Source organism: Motacilla alba, chromosome 6 (genome assembly GCF_015832195.1).
Source record: "Motacilla alba alba isolate MOTALB_02 chromosome 6, Motacilla_alba_V1.0_pri, whole genome shotgun sequence".
NCBI lineage: Eukaryota > Metazoa > Chordata > Aves > Passeriformes > Motacillidae > Motacilla > Motacilla alba.
The window spans coordinates 27,758,461-27,781,308 of record NC_052021.1 but is presented as its reverse complement, the minus strand read 5'-3'; the positions used below and the strand labels follow the sequence as shown (position 1 = coordinate 27,781,308).

The following is a 22,848-nucleotide window of genomic DNA, read 5'->3' as shown; positions in this document are numbered from 1 at the left end:
GGAGTATAAAGTACATTAATTGGGAAAAGAGTGAATGACTAATTCTTGACCAGTTTAACCAAATCATTAAACTTACTTTATTTGGCCTAGCTACCAACTAAAGGAAATATAAAAAAGTAGAAATATAAAGATCACCAACAAAACTCTAAAACACTAAATCAAGACCGTACAGTAACTAAGAAGGCACTTCTGGTTTCTGATCCAAGTAACCATTCCCAGTTTTGGCAAAACTCCTCCCAAATAGAAGTTAAATCATAAACAGACATTTGTTACTGGAACATATAATTCTACCTTTTCAACATTAAATCTTAATGTTTTAAAGCCTTGTCATTAACTTTTGAATCAACAAGCAGACATTTTTATTTCTGCAAGCAGAAGAAATGCAATACCACTGTTTCAGGTTGTTCTCTCAGTCAATTGTCATTTGCAAGGCAAAATATCTTTTCAAAGGCACTTCAATATGGTTCCATCCAAGTAAAATTTGCCAATCTTTTACAGAGATTTTAATTTTGATTGTTCTATTTGTTACATTTCTATACTATTCAGGTAAATAAAAATATTGATTTTTTTATACATTCATCTTATCCTAGAATGATGACTAAGTAAACTAACTTCCAGATTGAGCAGAGAGTAACCATTAGCCTTCATTAATAATGTTCATTAAAAGGAAATTAATATATTAGACTAAGAGACACCCTTTAAAATAGCTACAAACTGTTTTATTACTGGACATAGCCATAATATGATGGTCTTTGGAAATTTCCAAGGAGGTTATAGTTCCACGAACTAGCAGTAAATGAGAAGGAGTCTCAAGATTTTTTTGTTTTTATTCTTAATTTACAATCTGCTTTCTGGGAAAAAGCTTTATGGGTCAGGTAGCTGACTCATAACATCTTCAGCAGCCATAAATCATGACAGCCACACTAAGAGAAACCAAGACACAATAATTAGTAATAGCTGTCAGGCTGGCCCATAGCTTCTTTAAAATATTGCATGTTGTCCATCCATCAGATACCCCATCTTATACAACATAAAAAAATCTCGTGTTACCACATTTCTGTTTTTAAAAATGTGTTGCTCCTGTCCACAATCACATCTCCACCCAAAACCACAGCCTGACCTTTCAGCATGGGCTGCACTAGAATGCCCTTTCAGAAGTAAAGTTCCTTAGTGAGCATGGAGACCACGCAGGGAATCTGCTTCTTCTCACTGAAGCGCGGATCGTCGGACTGCGACTCGAAATTGGTGGCCACCACGTAGTTGACCCGAGTGAGGATCTGCATGATCTCAAGCTGCTTTCCATGCTCATTTAGCACAGAGCACAAAGACTGCACAAACCAGGAGCCTCTTCCAGGATTTCTCCAGGAGTAATAACCTGGCAGGAAAGACCAGGAAGAAAATACAGGGAGTTATTTTTGCTCTTTTGTGTGAAAGATTCTGGGCAAAGATTAACACTGCACACACTGAAAACTGAACTTTTAACTGTTGTGTTACACATCCTACTTCATTGAAGCTGAGAATAATGTATATTAACTCTCCAAACCTCACGCTGCTTAAGTACCATTCTACATTTTGGTATTCGGGAATCTGCAAGAAGTAAAATCACACAGGTTTCCTTTCTGAGAGTAAGTATTGCGCTGTAACTATTCCTCTTCCTGCCTTCATCACACATTCAGCATACCAGGACCCAGAAGGGCAGGATTCCCAGAACACAGTACTGCCTTTGCTATCTGTAATCTCCCTTTTCCTCTGCAGCCAGTGTGGAAGGGGTGGATACCCAATGTACACCAAGCCTTTGTGCTTTGTCCATCAGTGCACAACCTATCATTGGGCGGGGTCCATCTCCAATCCAGTCAGGATGGATGGTGAGTTTTCAGGCTTCTACCCCCATCATGACCCTCTTTTCCTTACCTGGCACGGTGGAATAAGCAAACAGAAAATCTGCTTCTACTGGGATTTTGTATCTCGGGTTGGCATCTGTCTCCAGGGTGTCATTGGCAGGTCCAGAGTCAGTTTGTATACCTTCATCAAATTCAGAGCCTCTGCAGGCCTGAAAGCAGAGAATATAAATAGCATGTTTCCAGTAAGCAGAAACAAGATGTTATAACAACTAGTATTCATCAAAGTTTTATTCATCAAAGTTCTAAGCAGTACTTTGCACGTATTGAAAGCAGAGATGCAATTCTGGGGGATATCTAATTGTTCAGTGACAAAGTTACTAGCTTACCCTTTGAAAAATATGCATCCTGTACGTAGAGGGAGGCAAAGGTGTTGAGGCTGTGCATCTCAGCTGTTTGTCAACAAGTGCCATGTCAGCACTGGTTTATTCTAACCATGATTAATTTTACCAGTCCAGAGTCATTCTCAGCACCCAATTATTACATCATGCCATGTGCAGTGTGACTTCTGGACAATTTCTTGACAGTGGACTCCACAGGTGGAGACTCTACAGTGTGGACAATGTGGTCTAGTGTCTGACCACCCATTACAAGTATATTGTGTTTTTAATACTTTTCCATTTATCTCTTTGATGCTTAATTTTCTCTTAATCATGGGTTTAGCTAAAGGGCACACTGGGACAATGGTCCTGGTGGGTAATTTTCAGCTCTTGATCAGTAGCTTTGACTGACAGCCCTTGCAAAAGAACAAGTCTAACTGGCTTATATAAGAGGGCTGATTGCCTTTATGAAAATAATTTTAAAGTCTATAAAGTAACCATTGCAAAAGTGTAATCAGAAGTAACATAACTTTAGTATTATGAAGAGTCTAAAACAGTTTTCACTTTGAGGATGAAGATTAATTGATGGAATAGCCTAGGGAAAACACATCTGCTGCAACTCTTATATGTAAATAATACTATGTATTATGTAAAAAAGATAATTCAGACCCATGATATATCAGTTAATGCTGTTTGAAACAGTCGTATATAAAAGTTTGACTAATACAATGAATACATTAACTAATAAATGCACTAACTAATACAATTAATTACATGCTAATTTAAAAATGCAATATAAATTTTTAGGCTACTGAGAAAAAAGTGTTTCTTTAAGCAGTAATTTGTAAAGGCAGCCTTAATTCAAAGACACCTGGACAGTATTATTCCTATTGAAAATCATGTACAGTCCTTAGCTTTGTCTGCACAAAAGTGAGTTTATTTTTCTGCTTTCAAGTTCATATACTACCAAGAAAAACCATGTAGAAAATTACAGTGATAACATTCTATACACCTGTGAATCTTGTATATAAATTATCTTTTAAAACCAAACAATAATTTTACCCACAGATAACTTCTCTCAACACATTTTTTCACAAACCTCCAGCAACATTCAGTAAGTCAAGCTACAGGGTTTTTCTAGGGCAGACAACCAAGAGAGCATTGTTCTCCCTGCTGCAGCAGTAGGACACTGTATTTACCTTAGGGCTATTACCTGAATGAAAAACAGTTTGGGTTTGCCTATAAGGCTTTTACACTTGTCTCCTCTGAACAGTGCAGTCAGACTCTTGATAGCCATGGGTCCATCTGTGCCATAGATGAGCCCTTCTTCCCCATGGCTTAGGAGGATACAGGCAAAGCAGGCAGCATCACTGTGGTTCTCCTCGGCAGCTACAAGGCAAACACTTCTGAGTCAAGAGGAAGCCACATTTTAAATGGAAATTATATTTAGCAAGTGCATTTTTCTGAGGCTAAATATACACTGGGCTCCTACTGTCAGGCATGAGAAGGAGAGGATCATCTTTTACAATGTGGTGAGTACCTTGAGTACATGGATGCATCCTTCACTTGACTCTGAGTTTAGCCCACTGGAATTAACAGGCTGAACTCCTTATCTAATATGAAGACTCTTTATTACACAGGATGAGTGCTTCACAAGAACACTGTGCATTTCTGAATTGATGTTGGGGGATGAGGTGGGGAATTAAGCCCAGTCCATTCAGAAAACAATTCCTTCAATACATAAAATTATATGTGTGGGGCCTAAGCAATCTGCTCTACTTTAACCTGCTGTGAGAAGGGAGTAAATTCAGTGACTTCCAAAGGTTCCCCTCTAGATTAGTCTACAATTCTGAATTTCTACCTTTTTTCAGTAATTTTTCCATATCATCACGGCTTCGGTCATGGTGTATATCAACCTCAAACCCTAAGTTTTTAAAGCTCTTAGCAAGGTCTCCAGCATCTTTGTCAGTGCCATTGCGTGTGCCCATTCCTGCCAGAAAACAGAGAACATGGTTGACTGCACGTTACACAACTCAAAATGATTCACGTGTTCAAAGGCAAATGTTTAAGTTTATCATTGATGAAATTCAACAATGTCTCGGTGACATGTTTTTAAAACAATCCTCTAGCAGCACTGAGAACAAATTGTGAGATTTTAAAAATAAGGCATGCTCAGTGTTAACACATATCTTTATCCTGAAAAATGCTGGCGTGACACCGGCACCTTGCAACACAGGAGCTCTAAGGATGATCCATCTCCTTTTGGTTATGCAGTACAGCACAAAGCACCCCATGGAAAACCTGTTGAAAAGTGTCCCTATTATAACCAGTAAAAGGAGCTGACACAGAATCTTTGGGGAAAACAACTTTTTGTGTTTGCCAAGTGTACAGGAAAAATCCTACAAACTTGATTATAACACAAGTATTTGTCTACCTTGAAACCACATGTGGTCTGGAAAGTTAAATGCAGGAATCTGAACAGAGCACACCTACAGCTATTAGCTTTTGTAGCTCATAGCTGTAGCTCAGGGACAGAGAATTTATAACATGGGTTGCAGATGCCAAAGTTCAAATTTTAACAACATAGTTTTAAACTCTGGAACGAAGGTTTAGTTTGAAGTTGGTACAGCAAGGAGACATGGTGTTTGAGACATATACTGAAAAGATGTTGAAAAGAGCCACTCTAACATAGGTGTTAGAGAACAGGAAAAGTTTTAGGAACAACTATTTATCAAAAAATATAAAAACATTCACTAAAATTTCATGTCCTAAAAATAGAATACTTATTGAATTAACAAAGTATAAAAATTCCATGGTCTGTAATGAGTATCATCAAAGAAAGAACATTACCTGTTTTGTCTTCAAAATTTTTGTTGTTTATAATAATACATTTGCCAACTTTCTTGTAATCCATATTATACTGGAATGTGGGTGTGACAATTCGGTATTGATTACTGAGAGAGGGCTTTGGCTTATCTTCTTCTCCATTCTTCCTTTTTCTAGATAAATCAAATGAAATTATTGTTAGTGGCCAGTCACATGCATGGCCCATTTACTGTAATTCAAACCACTCATGCAGCCCTGCCCAGTGTTTCTCCTTCTCTAATATTTGTTTTCTTCATTTACATTTTGGATTGAGGCATAAAGATCTCGTGATTTCCATGAAGTGATTATTGTGTGTGGATGGATTCTGACCAGGTGAAATAACTCTGGAGTGAACTGCAGCCAACAGCAGGACACAGATCCTGACCCAGACATAAAACAAATGGCCTACATGAAGTGAGGCTGGCAGCAACCTTTTGCAAACTGTTTCTGGACATATTTTACTTTTACTGTAAGTAATTAATGTAAGAACAGGCAGATTTCCCATAGTAGCTGTTCTAGGAACATGCAGATATGCAGTTTACCCAACTGTGTGATTTGTTTACTGAATCACCATCATCCCTAAATTTTGTGTAGATTAAGAGCAAGAAGTAGGTAGTTTCTACTGGAAAAGGTTATAGATGTGAACAAGGCACATGTTAATTTGGTCTGCCAAACAGCAGTCTGAATCTATGCAAAGACCCAAGCACATTTTAATGTAATCATTGATACCTGAACTTTGTCAAATAAAACCTAAGAAAAAACAAATCAAACTATTATAATATTTAAGTTAATGGATTATGTTAATAAATCTTCTCTGGTTATATGACTGTGTACTGATCTTTTTGCTTTGTACTGGAGCCTTACACTGGATTAGAAAGAGATGCCAAGGGATAGCACAGACATTACTCACAGATTTAATCTAAATAAAGTATGAATACCAAATCAATTACAGCCAGCATGCACACCTGATGTACAAGCATGAGGAACTCAGCAGTGCTTGCTTTGACAGGTGGACTTTTTGGTGCAAGCAGGTGGCTTCAGGTGTGGTAAAGATTTCCTCAAGCAAAACTGAAGCCAGTAAGAGCCTATGAGGAGACTGATTCAATCCCAGGATTATAAGCAAGCTTTGGAGCCCACTTAAAAACAATGCTCAGGAAAGGGTAGAAGTTATTAGCACCTCTCTTATTTGTTCCACCATCCAGCTTCCAATAGTATTTAGTGCTGATGATGTCTGAGACGAAAACATAAACTACTTTCACAGCACAAAGAACTGTATAATACAGTTTGGTTACAACAACATTAAATTTTTCCTGTAACCTCAATTAATTTAAGTACTTTCACTATTCTCATCCTGACATCTTCCTAAAGAAATATTAATATATTTGCTTCAATAATAACCTGTAGTCATGAGATTGCACTGAATTGATTGAATGTTGTTTAGGTAATCTATTTTCTTACCTGCCTGATTTAACAATGGTTGTCTTTTAGCTTTAAGTGTCCTCTTTTTTATTACTAAAGGACAAGACCAATTGGAATCTATAATAAACCTTCTTTAAATGATTCATCATGTATAAATGCTACTGCAATTCAATTTCAAAACAGCTTCTTTGAGCGCCGTCACATTCTATTATAAAGGGCCAAATTAAATAGCTGCACCTGGCAGGCTTCCATTATACTCTTTTTACATGTGACCATCTTAATATCATGTCCTCTTTTAGACTTCCCTTAGAGACTGAAAAACAAGATATTGAACTGTATCTACTTGAGGATTATGTCTGGAAATAGAGGGTTTTTTTCTGACAAATTGCAAGTATGGATATTATCCCTGCACATGCATCTTGAGGGCTCTGGAAGCAATAATTAAATATGCTTTGCCTCAAGAAAAAGTCTTAACCAATTCTTAACTAATTCTTTTAAAGAATCAGTCAGAGCTGTATGATGCTGGTATTACATATGACTTTCAAAGAGATTTTGGATTCTTATTTTAACCTAAAATTCCCCCTGGTCCTCCATCACCAGACAGTTCTTTGTGAAAGAGAGAAAAAGAAATTTCAGAACAAATAACCACTCAGGTCCATGAAGAGGCATTTCCTCAGCCCACAAGTTCCAGTTTCTACAGATTTATCTGGCTTCAGTGATTTCCTGAAAAAGTCATTCAAACAACAGTGGCTGTTATAGACAACAGGATATTTTCAAGGGGATTGGGCACACATTTCTGTTTATGTCCAACCCATGAACAGCTGTCAACACTCAGGCATGGACCCATTTGAGCAGGATCATGTTTGCATTGTCTGTTCTTCTAAACTGCTGGAAGTGACCTAACTCCAGCCTAGAAATCAGGCAGGCACGTTACCCCACAAAAAGCCCCAGTGGAAATAGCAGCAAGGGTTAAGTGGCACAGCAATATAGCCACGTCACTTCTATGAAACCACTTCACTCCCAGGTTCAATAGTTTGCACTCATTCATGCAGAAATACTCGTGAGTTTAAGGGATGTAATTCCGGCTGCTGGAATTCTCAGGAGCAGCCAGCAGCTCTGTGCCAGTCAATGCCACAGACAAGCCTTGGCAGCTCACTTCCCCATTCCTTTGCACAGGACACTGTGGTTTTACTCTAATGATTCCTCCCAAGCTGAACAGGTTAATGAGATACCCAAAACCCACAGCACGGTTATGCCTATCGCTTCCTTACCGGCAGACAACAAAAAGTTCCAGAAATCTTTTGGCATCAGTCCCAACTGATTAAATAAGGGAGCAAAGGCTGTGCATTATACTTGGCCTGGACCTGCCGTCCTGACAAGATTCTGCTCCCTGTGCCAACACAGCTCAACATGGGAACTGCCTGACAGGACTACACTGACAGTATAATGTCCAACTTTTCAGATTCAACAAGCTAAATCAGACCTTGTAATGACAACTAATGAAGTTATAAATAAGTAATAATCAGGCCTTAAGGGAAATCTCCTGTCAGTGACAGGCAGACTTATGACTGAAAGCCTAAATCTTTTTTTCTGAACTTTGAACTGGACACCAGCTAGTATAAATGTTTACTGCTGTTTTTACTAAGCTTTCTAATTACTGTATTTTCCAAAAGGGTTTCCAGAAATTAGTTATATGCTGTTATAAAATGTTTTAAACTATGTGCCCTCTGCTTGATCTCTTTCTACTTCTCTGACATCTAGTGTCTTTAATTTCCCTCTTTTGGGATTCAAACTTGCCTGGACTAAGCAGAAAGTTGAATTTCATGACTGTTTACTCCTTCTTCAGGTCTTAATTACAGGTGTGCCATTATTCCTCACTCCATTAGTGGTCACTGATCCTTCCCTTATACAGAAATATTCTCCCCATTATTGCTGTCATGTATTTCATGTTTTCTCCCTTTGCTCAAAAGTTCAGAAAAACTGAAACTCCACTCTGGCACTCCCATATAGCTCGCACATTTTCACCCTCACTGTGTCTCTAAATCCAGGCCTCAGGCTTGCCAACGGCATATTTGGGAATGTGATTTCATAAAATCTAGACTCAGTCAGTATCAACCCTGTGAAAATCACTATTATCAACTTCTCACTTTTCAAATATAAAATTAAAGTTATCTATTCTATTTATCATTTTGTTACTGAACTTTTAAATAGTAGTAAAGTGTTTTGTCAGCATGAGTGGCTAAAATTCTGCCAGTCAATGGAGATACCTCACTTGCACAAGTAGTGGACATGATCATATAAAGGACTGGTACTTACCACAACAAACCTTCTTTTCTCTTATACTTGGAATAAAATATTGTTCCAATATGGTTCAAGATTTAAGGATAAAAATATCACCAACAACATTTAACTACACCCAAAGATTATTTAGAAAAAATAAAGCAGTGTCTCTTAGCAGCTGTGATTTCTCTCCTTTGACTTCCTTTCTACTGGCACCTTCCTCAGTCCCTGCTGCTATCATATATTAGTGTGACATACCAACGCATTAAGAATCCATGTGCAGGACAAAGGCTTGCTTGAGCATTGTCTTTATTCATCTAATATTCATCAACTCCTCTGCCTGGCTATTTCAGTGACTTTTTCCAGGGAGAGTTGTTCAAAATAAATACTAAAAATGGTATTACAGAGGGATATCTAGGCTTTAAAAAAAGCTATAGTCCCCTTCTCCCCAGGAAAATTAGGGTCTTTTGTTGGTTTACTGAAATATATAAGCAGATAAAAAAAATTATACAACTCTATGCTATTTAATTTAAGGGAGCTGACATTCAAAGTTGGGTGGAAAAGGCCACACTGATTCCATTCACTTCTATATGAAGTAAACCCACACAAGGAGAGAACTGTGTCTTACTCTGCTCTATGCAGTTCAGTAAACTTTGCCTTTCCTTGATAAGGAATATCTCAAAACATTGACAGTTTTATTCTGGCTTCCTTCTTTTATACAATGTGCAATATAGTTTTTGAATAACTGATGACATGTTTCAAATAAAAAGAAAATTTGCCCTTGAAAACATGGTGTCTTTGCAAAACACATCACATCAGGACACCTTCTGGAGTCCAGATGCTTTTTTGGCACTGGTGAATAGTTTTATTCTAGTTTCTGTCAGATTCTCAGCCTTTCTGTTGAGTCTGGGCAGGATCAGAGCAGTGGACAGTACAAACACTCTCAGGTAATCCACTGACACCCACCAGAACTTTCACACACTTAAGTGTTGTGGGATGCAAGGTGTCTTAAATTGCAATGCTCTTCAATCTATTACACACAACTGAGATGTTTCCCTTGGGACTTTTGACATTTGGGGACTCTATACAGGCTTCATTTGAACAAGTTTCCCATTAAGTTACAATATTGTGGCATGCATGGGACAAAGCATTAGTTCTAAGGCCTCTAAAGAAACTTACATAGCCTGTATTGCTGATTTATTTTTATGCAGTTTGTGTAGCTGTGTTGCCCCTTCTGCCTAAAAACTCCAACTCTCCTTCCACTGTTTGCATGCACAATATAAATTATATTTGTGACTACTGTTCATCACAAATGCTGTTTGCTCTCCTGGGGAAAAATCCTAGACTGGACTTATTTATTTATAAAGATAGTGAAAGGATAGACAGAAAATAATGAAAATGCAAATACAATTGTGTTTGAATTCACAAGGCATCACTAAGCTATGTGCAGTAAAACTGAGTGTACTGGAGATCAATTTAGATTTATTCATTAAAAAAAAAAAAGAACAGGAAACAGAATTTATAAATTAGTCAAAACAAGGTTCAATATTTTGTTCTATGTTTCTCCCTTAGCCTCAATAATTAGTGTTTTGATATGGGCTCCATAATTCATACTTTTGATGCTTTCTGATGATCATGCATTAGGGTCTCCTACATAAAATTCTCTTCAAACTACCAGCTTTAATACTTTTATTCAGCTTTAATACCTTTATCCAGTCAATTTCACTGTATTTAATACACCTCTAATTACTGTACACTCTCCCCATTTTGAATTTTTTTTAATCTTGAATCCTGTGGGCAATATCAAGAAAAAACACTTGTTAAACCTGACTAGAGCTTTTTAGATCTTAAGTTCCCTAAGCCACACTCTTTGTTCTTTGTCAGAGCTGCTTTGGTAGTGTCACAAAGATTTAGAACTGCATGCAAATAACAGATTATCCTATTGCCTTTTTCCATTAATACTGCATCAGGTTGGCAGAACATCAGCATTTCTGGACAAGAACAGTGTGTCACTGCTTGAACTGCCTTTCATAAAAATGAATATTCCTTTACTGTTAAAAATCAGAAAGCATAAATTACATGGGATAAAGACTAAACCACAAGGTCTAGACCAAATACTAAAACTGTATGACAATGCACTTGAAAGTGCATACTCGGGCTTGCAAATTATGTGCCATGAGAGAAACTGAAAGAAAAAGCTTAACAGCTGAAACAGAAGTCTCCTGAGGAAAAAGGGGCAATACTAAGTGTATAGAAGGAAGTTCAAGTAAGCACTGCATGCTTTCAATTTCCCTATTAGCAAACATTAGTAAAGGACTGCTGACTTTAACAGATGAGCACCAACAAAATCACCAGGCTTTAGAAGGTTATTTTAAAATATATTCCAGATAGAGGTCAAAAGAAAACTGAAATAGGGAAGTCAGGATATTTTCCACACAACAGAAAGTCTTCATTTAGCAGAAAGAAGACAAGTGATCCTAAAAAACAGCACATAGAAGTTCCCCAAAAGGCATTTAAACATTATTTCACCTACGTTGCTTACCATGGCACACAGCTGTCTTACACAAAAGGCAGGAAAACTGACAGCTGCAATTTAGAATAGCAAACATAAACAACACAATACCATACACACATATGCACACAAAAAATCAGTGTTCCTAGATTTCTGTTCCCTGTCAGGATCTTGTTTCATCTGTTAAATAAATTCAAAATTTCAGTAAAACATGCTAGGCTGATAATACTGGAGTCTGAAGTTCATATTTATTGATGATATATAAAGTATGTGCTGCCCTTGCCTATTTACATATTGCTGTGCTGAAATGTCTAAACTTTGAAAGTCATTTTTGGGAATGGGTGGAACAAAGGGGAATGGCCAGAGTGCCTCCTGGAACAACACAGGCACCAACAAACCCACTCCACTTTCCTCCCGGGACCAACAGGACTGCTCAGGCAATAGAATAATGACTGTAAAAGTTCTCAAGAACAGGGCCACAGGAATTAATCAGCCTTCAGTATCTTTTTGAACTGTCCATTAGTTCATGAGTTCTTAAGGGCATCTTTGGAATCAGACTGTCAGCTGACTAGACAAAGCCAGTTTGAAAGCCAGCAGAGGCAAAGCCTTTTCTTTGAAGAAACCTGATGTTAGGAACCTACTAGGACAGGACCTCTTGTTTATCTGGAAACTCTGTGTCACAGGCCCTTCAAATAATGGTAAACAGTAATTTTGAGCAGAAAATATTGCTGGAGCAGTATCAAAAGAAAGGAGTTAGGTAAACAATGTGATTATTTCCTTGAATTTATCAAGATAATACTAAAGCTGGGAAGGACCTAAGCTATCATTAAAAAAATTCTTTCCAAGACTAGACTGAGTTCATTCATCCAAAAAAAAATAATGTCATACTAAAAAAGTACTTTTGTTCTTGATATGACACATGAAGCAGTACTGTAACAGATTTCACAGACAATTTGCAAAATAAACTGCTTCAATTTATTTAAAGAAATCCTGGCATTTCCCTAAATTTTTAATATCACATCTGAGAGTACAACACAGAATAAAATATATTTATTAAGACCATATGCTAGCTATGCTTTGCCCAATTAACTTGATGACAGGTATTAAACAAACCAAAATGAGCTGTGCTTCTGCTGTTGAATAATTTTGGGAAAGTAACTCCATATTTCTTGGTCTCAGTTCTTCCATCACAAAATGAAGTCTACACAAACATATTTCATAAAGCAATTGCAGATCACGTGGCTGCTTTCCAGGGGGAGGGTAGTACAAAACCTGATGCCCCATGTTCCAACCAGCTGAGCCAATCTCAGGGGCAATCCTGGGCCATGGGCTCTGGGATGCCCCTGCTCGAGCAGGGAGCTTGGACCAGATGAGCCACTGAGGTCCCTTCCAACCTGACCCACTCTGGGATTCTATCCAGTAATAATTTTAATCTAGAATACTTTTGAAATTCATGTTTCGTCCATCTGTGCAATGTTTATGTCTAGAGTGTGTGGGTTAGCTTACTGACAGGTGCCTCCTGGAAAGAAAAGGCATGGAACAAACCATCCTTACTGTAAAGTCAATGTTTACATTCTTATTGTAAACCTCCACTACGGAGGTTTACAGTGGATCTCAGTCCAGAAACAAATTCCTAACTTTGATTACTACACATTAGTTACCCTGAAGAGAGAACAATGCTAGTGCCTGTATGGCTATTGAAACATCCATTGAAACACTGAATACATTTTCAATATCTCATTATAAGACATTTTTCAGACCCTAAGCTACTCTTGTAGCAATTTTGTTCCATTTTAGTTTCAGATCCATCTCCAATTAGGAGAGAGAATCTTCTCTAAAAACCTGGAACACTGAGAAACTCAGTCCAAAACAACTCACAGTATGATGAAAGAGTTGACCTGCTTGAAAGAACAAGCCTCAGACTACAACTTCTGGGATACTTTGTAAATGTCTTTTGAAGTTCTGATAGTTAATCTAAATATGCCTTCCTATCTTTTTAAGTATGTGTTAGTGACGGCCTTAACTAATTCAAATCAAAACCACAACTGCAATTTAATTTATTATATACAAATGAAGCAGACCAAGTGCATTGGGACTAATGCAACTTCTTGTCCAGCTGCACTTTGGACAAGAAGTTTCAACAGGCAAGTATCTAACATTGTCCATATTTCACAACAGTTAAAAAAAGACAAAAGTAAAAAGAAAAGAAACAGGTAGCAGTGTCCTAGTTTTGTGCACTTAATATTTTAGGGATCACTTACAAACCACGTGACAATTTTGTGGTGTGATGCCTGCAAAACAGAGCTCTAAACTCTCAATCATCACTTTGCAATTGAGATTCAGCTTCCCAATTAGCTGCATGATATCTGCCATGCAGGCCTCACAATATTGTATACAACATAACAGCCAAAAAACATTCAAAAGGTAAATTTTTACAAATAAAGAATTTTGCTTGCTGAAAGGCTTTCTGCTAATTTCTAGAAAACCTGCACATCCATACCTTCCATGGGTGTTCTGGAAACTGAAATCTTGCACGATCATACCCCAGGCAGTACAATGTACATAGGCAACTGACAATTATATGCAAAAAAAAAGATGAAACTTCTTTTACCTTTCATAGGTACTGAGAGAAATTACCAGGTACATATGGATTGCTTGGAAAGTGACTCAAAATAAAGCAAGCCCTCCAAACACTAATGCTCAGAGAACACTCCGGCAAGGATTAGCAATTGCAAAATGCCAGTGAAGCTAGGATTAGCTAAACTGAACTGTTTTAGGGTATAAACTCATGATTTTTCCAAACAGGTGGCAGAGAAGGAAGGAGGTGAAGAACATTCTACGGTACCTTGGCTCATCATCAAATGGTACTCCACACTGCATCTGAAAACAGCTTCAGCTTGTCCTCAGGAGCAAGTCTGGTGTTCTCTGGCAATGCTAGGAGCCCACCATGCTCGGGGTTACATTGCAGAGAGAGCAGGATGCTCTGTGAGCTCAGGCCCCAGCATTCGCCTGTGTCAGCAGTGGGTCACGCTGGACTGTTCTGCTCTGTGGGGCCATTCAAACCCCCCCACCATCACCCTGCCAGCTGAGGTCATGCAGCCTGAGCTACCTTTGCTGACAAGCACAAAACACCCTCCCATCACTCATTCTATCTCTGTTCCTGTGCAAGAGTACAGGAAAATAGATTTTGAGATGGAGGTGGCACAGCAGACTTCACTTTGTGATCCGTCCCTTCTGTCAAAACCTGATCCACCATTGCTACAATATTCACACAATGAGTGTTTCTAGCAAAATAATGCAAATTAACATGCACAGTTTACAAAGCCTCTCTATACTTTAACTAATACAAATACTTCCTACATATTTACCCTCAAACAGTTTGGGTTTATTATAAATTTGGCTTAAATTTGTTTGGATTGCTCTGAAAGCTTAAGCGTGACACTACAAAAATGCTGTCCTCCAAATTCTCTATGATACAGCCCAGAGTTTGTTGTAATGAAGGAAATAAATTACCACATTAATTACAAAAAGTAATTAGGATACTTGACTGTGATTACTTCAGACACAGTTCCTGGATAACCCAGTGTTTGCTGTACTTCACATTAAAAAGGCTCTAAGGAGACTTGAAACAAATATTGACTGTGAATCAGTGAGTTCCTGTAATACAGAATAAACACTATTTCAAGATACTTGGGCTTTTCCTATGAGGCAAATGCAGTAAGCATCCAAGGGAAAGTACAAGCACTGGCCACAGTTTCCACCCATTGTTAAATACTCCTGCAGTGTTCTCCAGAAGCTGAGTTCCAGATCTAACAAAAATTGCTTTAACAAAACCTCCAAAACACAGACACACACACACATACACAAAAAACCCCCCACCAACCTCCCCAAACAAACAAAATCAAAACAAACCAAAACCACCTTTGATTTTAAAAAGAGTAGTAAAATGAAACATCCCTGCTTTCTTTGTTACAAAATCTTAATTGTCTTTGTGGGAAGTTTTCCAGACTATAAATTACTTCTGAAATTTTATGTTTGGTGCTTTCAGGTGAACACAAACAATTGATATTCACCTAGTGCTAAGCAGAAAAAGCAAACTCCAAACAAAATTAAAATTATATTGTGATAGATTTTGGAGCTGTGACAGTGACTTCCTTAGAGATATTAAGGAAACATGAGGCTGAAAGAGGAGGTCAGCTCAGACATCTGAGCTGCAGCCCAGAACATAACTTCAGATAATGATTCATCAGCTGTTAGTTCCTTTAAAGTAGCTAGCTATTTTTAGTCTATCTAAGGATAAAAGAGATACTTTTCTCAGCAATATTTATTTTGAAAGGTCTATTATATTCTGACACTGAAAAATGTGTAACAAAATGGACAACTCTGGAGAACATTTGTATCTGCATCAGTGTGAAGCTGCTCTCCATAAAACTTCTACCTGAAAGCAGCTTCTTTCACAAATCAATATAAAAATAAGCTGTTGGTAATCCCCATACAGGCACTTGTGGGCTGGACTCGATGATCCTTGTGGGTCCCTTCCAATTCAGAATGAATGTGATACTGTAAAAAGTGGATGGGAAATAGACCCCTAAAAGACAGAGGAACAACAGAAAAGCTTAGCTGAAACAAAGGCAAATTTCCACACCTGTTACAGCTCCAGACCTGAGGTTCAGCTGAGGATGAATCACAAAAATGAACATTTATTCTTTGAAGGACAAGGTTATTTATGTTGAGAAATATGGCTGTACTGAGACAAGGGTCATTAAGTTAAAATTGACAGCCTTTGGTAACACCTTTGCTTTCCCACTTTGATGTCCTACAACCCAAATAAACACCGTACAGATGAAAAGAAAAGGTATATATCCATGAATCTTTTTCATCTAAATACTAATTTACAAACCTGGTAGATCTCTTAACAATATAACTACCACAGCCACTGAACTATAGAAGGTGAGAGGCACACTGGCATTTCCAGGAAACTTTCAAATTACTCAAAAGTCTCAAACTTTAAAGCGGTGTGACTTGACAAAAATAAATACAGATATTCTGGATTTGCAGTGTTAAACAGACAAAATATTCTTAGTGACTACATGCCCCACAAAACCCCTGAAATTTCTTAGTGGGATTTTCTTACAAGCCGTTTAATGTGTCTGCATTAAGGGCACTACAGAATCACACACTTTTATATGTAACTAAGTATTTGTAAAGATTTCTGAATAGATATTTGTGTTTTCTGTTTCCAGATGAGAAGGGGAAAATTGACTATAAAACAAGACAGTAGGGCTGGAGCAGATAAAAGTATCAGTTGACAAATGATTCTGTACAATTAAATTAGGATAAAACTGGTACCTAGATACTACTAATAACAACAATACTTCTGCATTGTTTCTTCACTGAAGCCCACAAGCAGCGAGGATTTTTGACAGTGCAAATGCAAGTCCTGGGAATTTTTGGATGCAGCTTTTCAAAAAAAAAACCTTTAATTAGCATTAAGATAAATCTTAGCTCTACTTAACACAGTGCAATGTTACTCCATTTCATGTTACTTTAGCTTTCCTGGATGCTAAAATGCATTTGTTGCCAATCTCCCTGATGGAGGTCCCCAATAAAATACAAAAGATACCAAATGAAGATATTAAATCATTCAGTGGAGAACTAAGACTATATTTAAAGCCTTGCAAGTGTCAAAGGAGCACACATAGCATAGTAAAAAACCCCAAACTCACATAGAAAAAATTCTATTAGTTAGCTAAAAAAAATAAAATACACATTTGAAATCCTTGGCTGAATCTTTCTTTGAATGTGTTTTAAACTTTTTTTTGGTGCACAGCCTTGCCAGAACGTGTTCTGATATTTTTCCTTGCTGGACCATTTTGCTCAACTGCAGCACAGCCCACTTCTTGTTCTTTTCTCAGTTCACAAAATTAATCCCCTCCTGCCATCTAGTGGCTAAATAAAACCCGGGAGCCAAACACAGCTGGCACATTTAATCCAAAATTTCTTCCAACTGTTTTCCCCTTTGAACAGTTTTTCTCACCAACATTAGCTAAGTATTAACACTTTTCCAAAGAGCAGGTAATACGTAGAAGATAATTCCCCTAAATTGTTGAGATGTCAGAAGAATCTGCCCATCCTGGCTTGTTCTCAGCCTCGTGGCCTCCTTGGTTCAGCAGCCTCACAGACTTCTCAGAGAGAAATATCTGTGGTGAGTAAGATTTTAATTTCCTTCTAGTTACTGCTGTGACAAGGCAGATCTCCAGTCACAGCCAGAGAGAGGCAAATTGGAGCTGTGAAGCTACTGGAAACAGCTGGTCCTTCTGCACAGCTTTGAATTTGGCTTCTCACTGCTCTGTTCTCTCAAATTAAAATTAATATGCTTATGTAACATCACAAGTTCCTTGTTTTCCTATTGAACTTGCTTATGTTAAGCAACAGTACATGAAATGCAGTGAACAATTCACTGAGAGTACTCCACAGCTGGTAGAAGACTGGGTGGATAGAACAAATAAAAAGGGACAATGAAATCGTAGTCACTCTAAAGCTTTCTGCACACCTTAAGATGTATTTCTTCATGCTGCCAAAATGAGGCTTTGGCAATCAAGACAGAGAGCCCCAGTGGTTCCAGTACAAGCACATCTCGCCTGGTGTCTGGTACTGACTGGGAATGAGTGAAGAGAGCAAACAAAAGAAACTGGATACGGAATATATACTCACAGAGACTTAGGGACATCGTCACCACAGATGTTAACATCTGGAATTTTCTTCGACACATACATCTAATCTCTTCTGCATTTACCTAAAATCTCGACATCTGCAAATCCCCTGGCTACAGTGACATTCTGCACTACGTTAAACTTACACCTTAACACTTGTTTTAAACCTACTGCATGAACTTTTTCTTGGATGTCCCCTAGACTCCCTGTGAGGCACAAAGAGTGATCATTCTCTCTTCACTTTCTCCTTTATCACAATCACAGATCCCATTTTCCTTTATCCTCTCACATTCCTCCCCTATCTTCCTTCAGACCAAAGACTTTTAGTTTCTGTAGGACAAAGACAAATACCTTAATTGTCAAGCACCTCATTCCTCTTTAAGAAATCACTACTTTCTTCAAGAAACTCTGTTAGATTTCTCAAAAGTATCTTTTTCCTGCAAAATCTAAGTTGAATTCTCTCAATTACCTCACACTTAATCGGAGTATTTTTTTACTTCTAAAGAAAAATGTTGCAAATTGCATCTTCAAGGAGTTCCCAAAAGATGAATGCCTCAAACTGATGAATGGCCAAGTTATTTGAAAAATTTCTTATTGAAAAAGTCATAGAAATGCTGGTTATTGCCTTTTCTTTGGCAATTATTAACTTTGAGTTGCATAATTTAGTAATAGTATTAGCATATCACCTCTTATAAAAAAGACCAAATCAAATATCAAAACACACATTTTACAAAGCTGAAAAGAAACTTTTGAAAAAATATTTGACAAGATTTAGAAACAAATGTTACATATTTCTATTTGTTAAAATTAATAATACACATACACATCATGAAACATATTTGAGGAATGATAAAATGAGACAGAGAAAATACAGTGATCTGCTTAACAGCACATCAAAGTCTTCTAAGACTAAAGCATCTTCACTTCTCTCACAAATTTGTTACCCCTATTAAACTCATAGGAAAAACAGCAAAAATAAAAGTATATGAGTCATGTACTCTCTGAATTACACTGCTCACTTTAATGTAAATTTCCAATAGTAAAACAAATCAAGACCTCTCTGTAAATGCATTAGACTTTGCATCAAATATCTCTTGCAAAATCTCACTAAGTCCAATGTGAAGTAGCCATTTGTTGACATTCAACAGTATTTATAAACTCTGTAAGTTCATTTTTCATCTTTTGCATTTCTAATCACATTTATCCAGTGTTTTCAGGAGTACAGATGAGCAGTAAATAGTTCTTGCTTCCCACTGGTTTAATAAAAGCAAGCTTATGCTTCAGTGAGACTACTATGCTTTAAAATGAAAGGCTTTTAACATGTTCTGTAAGGGGTTACATCTCTAGACTTGGTGAAGCTGCTTTGTGCTACAGCCTCGATGGCACATCCAGGCTTTAAAGTAACTTAGACAGTCAGCAGGGGATTCCAGTGATGCTGGAGATTAGCTGAGCTGAGTGTAGTAAAATAGATAATTAATGGCATATTCAATTCCCAGCTCCACCAAAGGTCAATGTTTAAGATGTGGGACTGTAATTGATGCTAAATGAACTTGGTGGTCTCTTAGCTGCCAAATAAAACTTATGGGAGATATTATAGGTTTCCCTATAGGGGATATTACATAGAAATGCTTTAAGGTACAGACAAAATGCATTAAATTCATACAACATAAACCACCTTTCCATCCAGACCATCAGTAACATTGTGGACATGGCAAACTGAACACCAAATCAAGCCTTTTCATATTTCTTTGATTTAAGGGGTACCATGGCAGCTGATACAACAACAAAAACAGGAGTGTAAGTAGGAACTTACTTTACAAAAAGTGAGAACCTGCTGCTTCTGTCTGGCCTTGCATCAACTTCATCAGAGCCATCTTCATAATCTCCCTCTCCAGCAGGGAGATCATCACGCTGATCCTCTGACATCTACAAATGAAAGGACAAGAATGTCAGTGTCCCTCAGTGAGCACTGAAATTTCAGAAATACTTCTGTGAACCAGACTGTTTATGGTCTGGTTTATGGAAGATACATTTGAGGGTTTTAGTCAGTTTTGTTGCACAATACTTCCTGAAGAACGAGTGGCTACAGATTTCCGGTCCTGAATTGCTGTGGCATTGCACGTGTTCAGCCATCTCTATTTTCTTGAGCCAGTTACCTAAAGGAACTCGTTTAACATCACTCTCAGAAATGCAGATTACAGCAAAATCAAAAATAATTCTAGGGTGAAAGATCACAGAATCATAGAATACAATCATAAAATAAAAGCAGAATATTCCGAGTTGTAGGGGAGCCCTGGGTCCAACACCTGGCCTACACAAGGTAGTCCCAAGTACCCTGCCACGTGCCCAAGTGAGCTGCCCTCACCACAGAAGTAATTCCCAGATGGTTTCCCATGGTCTGGAAAGAAGCATGTTGGGATGAAAGCAAGGGCTCCTGTGTTTTCGTTTGCATATACACTGTCAGATATGTATAAACGAAAGAGTCCTGTGTGTTTCCCACGGGCGGTTTTAATTTCATCATTCAGCACTTGGGAAACCACAGCAGAACGATCCGCGCCAGCTCAGCAGAGAGGAGCGCAGGGCACACGCAGGACCTCCACTCAGGGTGGGATGCTCTGAAACTTCGGGTCTCTGCTTCCAGATTTCATCAGGAAATCAGCCGTGATTCCTGCCCCTTTCCCATAGTCAGGCAGATTAAATTTGCTTTTATCAAAGCAAATTTTATCAAATTTGAGAAGAGCACACGTTTACATCGAAAACCACCCCGGACACCCGGCAGCAGCAGCAGCTCAGAGCCCACCAGGGGCTGCACCACCCAGCCAGGGAGCAGTGGCAGAGGTTTGGGAGTTCCCCGAGAGCAAGAGCAGCTCCCAAAGCCGGGTCTAGGCTCGGCTTAGGCAAACACACAGACACACAGACACACAGAGAGCAAGCGGAGCGCGCAGGCCGCGGGCGGAGGGGCGGCGGAGCGGCGCGGGGGCTGCCCGGCAGCGGAACGCAGCGAGGAACGGGCACCGGGGCAGGAGAGCAGGGCAGGGGCCGGGCAGCGGGGCCGGGGGAGGCAGGGGCAGGGGAAGGGCTGCGAAGGGCCCGGGGCTTGCCTTGGCGCTGGGTCCGGCCGCGCGGGAGCGAAAGCGAAACTTAAAGCGACACTTAAAGCGAAAGAGGCAGGCGGTGCTCCCGCGGCGGCGCCGGGGCGGGGCGGGCTGGCCGGGCGTGTCCCCATCCTCATTCCTGACCCTTGTCCCCAGCCCCGTCCCTGACCCTTGCTCCCATCCCCATCCCTGACCCTCGTCCCCATCCCCATCCCTGACCCTTTTCCCATCCCAATCCCTGGCCCTTGCTCCTGTCCCCATCCCTGACCCCATCCCTGTCTCTGTCGCCATCCCTGACCCCATCCCCATCCCTGACCCTTTTCCCATCCCATCCCTGACCCTTTTCCCGTCCCCATCCCTGACCCCATCCCTGTCCCTGTCCCCCCCGGCAGAGGGTCTCAGGCACAGTCCCCGGTCCCTCCTCCCTCCCCGGGTAATGATGGCCACATCACAGCAAAACCGAAATTACCACTTTTTAATAGCTGCGCACCGGCACACCCCTGCCAAAGAAGAGTCAAAAGTTTCATGGTGACACGAGGTTGTCTAGATCTAAGGAAATTTTTCCCCTTATATAAACTTCAGTGGCATTTCCTTATCCTCCCAATTATTGTGCGTGTTGCATCTCTGCTAATTACGGTATCCCACTGTGCAGCCGTAGCATCAGGCCCAGCGGTTCAGCACATGGACTGAAGATTGGCACAGTCTTGCTAATTACTCCTGGATGCAGGCTCCAATCCTGCAAAATCATACACCTACCCAGCGGTGCGTGGTGTTTAACATTCACTACCTGAAGAGATTTACATCAAAGAGACATTTTTCAGTGTAACTGCCTCCTAATTGGCACAAAACACAGGCATGGTAACAAACAGGCTTTTGCTCCCCGACAGGTCAGTGCCTCCATGTGATGGAGGAGCTCTTGCCGTGTGCCTGCACGCTGCTGCTGGGACTGCTCCCTGGGATTATGCCTGTGGCTCCTGGCTGGATCTGTAGCCAAAGTTTCCTCCTGAAAATCAAACTAGCAGATCCCATGGTTCCTCCCATGCCATCTGTTAGCTGGTCCTTTTTGAGAGAACAGCGTCGCTTCCAAATCCATAATGGATCACCATGGACAGCAGGGACACTGGAAATGTATAGATCATTACGTATAGATCAAATGTATAGATTGGAAAGGAGAGGAGAGGAGAGGAGAGGAGAGGAGAGGAGAGGAGAGGAGAGGAGAGGAGAGGAGAGTAAGGAGAGGAGAGGAGCTCTGTAATCACCAGCAGTGACTGACACTGGCACCTGAAATTCAGAAAATCCATATATGCTTTTCTGATGTTATGTATGGGCGTTACCCAGGAAATACAGAAACTGTTTGCTTCTACATCTTCATGTAAATGTTTATCCATTGCCATCTGGTCACCACAGCCAAATTAGCAGACCTAGAAATGGCTTTTTTCTAAACATCATTGTATTGCTATCAAAAAAGTGGTCTGATAATGCTTGCCAGTTTTCAAGAGTTCACTATTAGAATTGGTTGTGGGGAATTTCTCAAACTCAAACTGTTTTCTTTCTATTTTCTTTTTATTTTCTATATTTCTATTTTCTTTTCATGTTGGTTGCTGGCCTTCACAAAGAGAAAGTTTGATTCCTCAGTGTGCTGCAATACCTTTCTTAAATACATCTTAATTTTAATGCAATCCAAGGTGCTAGACTTCTTTTTCAGAAAATCTTTCTTGTTTCCAGTATAGAGTAAGGGAAAAATTA

The 22,848-nt window shown here is 39.3% G+C and overlaps 1 protein-coding gene across 2 annotated transcripts; it reads right to left on the bottom strand.

Moving 5' to 3' along the window:
* Positions 1-21,232, bottom strand: CASP7 (caspase 7). Of its 2 annotated transcripts, none has more exons than XM_038140185.1 (7): positions 21,109-21,232; positions 19,821-19,933; positions 5,069-5,217; positions 4,080-4,208; positions 3,432-3,607; positions 1,912-2,050; positions 1-1,375 (listed from the first exon to the last, which is right to left on the bottom strand). In XM_038140185.1, the coding sequence occupies exons 2-7, from the start codon at positions 19,931-19,933 to the stop codon at positions 1,152-1,154; spliced, it is 930 nt and encodes a 309-aa protein (XP_037996113.1). In that variant the 5' UTR covers positions 21,109-21,232; the 3' UTR covers positions 1-1,151. The 2 variants fall into 2 exon arrangements, with proteins under 2 accessions (XP_037996113.1, XP_037996112.1); XM_038140184.1 differs by lacking the exon at positions 21,109-21,232 and adding an exon at positions 20,373-20,662.
* Positions 21,233-22,848: the final 1,616 nt, after the last annotated feature.

Bases quoted from the DNA above. Each gene is read 5' to 3' on its own strand.
- CASP7 (XM_038140184.1), bottom strand. From the start codon at position 20,528: ATGATGAAATTAAAACCGCCCGTGGGAAACACACAGGACTCTTTCGTT. The intron at 2,051-3,431 runs GTAATAGCCCTA...CTCTGCTTTCAG, and splicing joins CCAAACTGTTTTTCATTCAG to GCCTGCAGAGGCTCTGAATT. The intron at 1,376-1,911 runs GTAAGGAAAAGA...CTTTCCTGCCAG, and splicing joins TGCTTATTCCACCGTGCCAG to GTTATTACTCCTGGAGAAAT.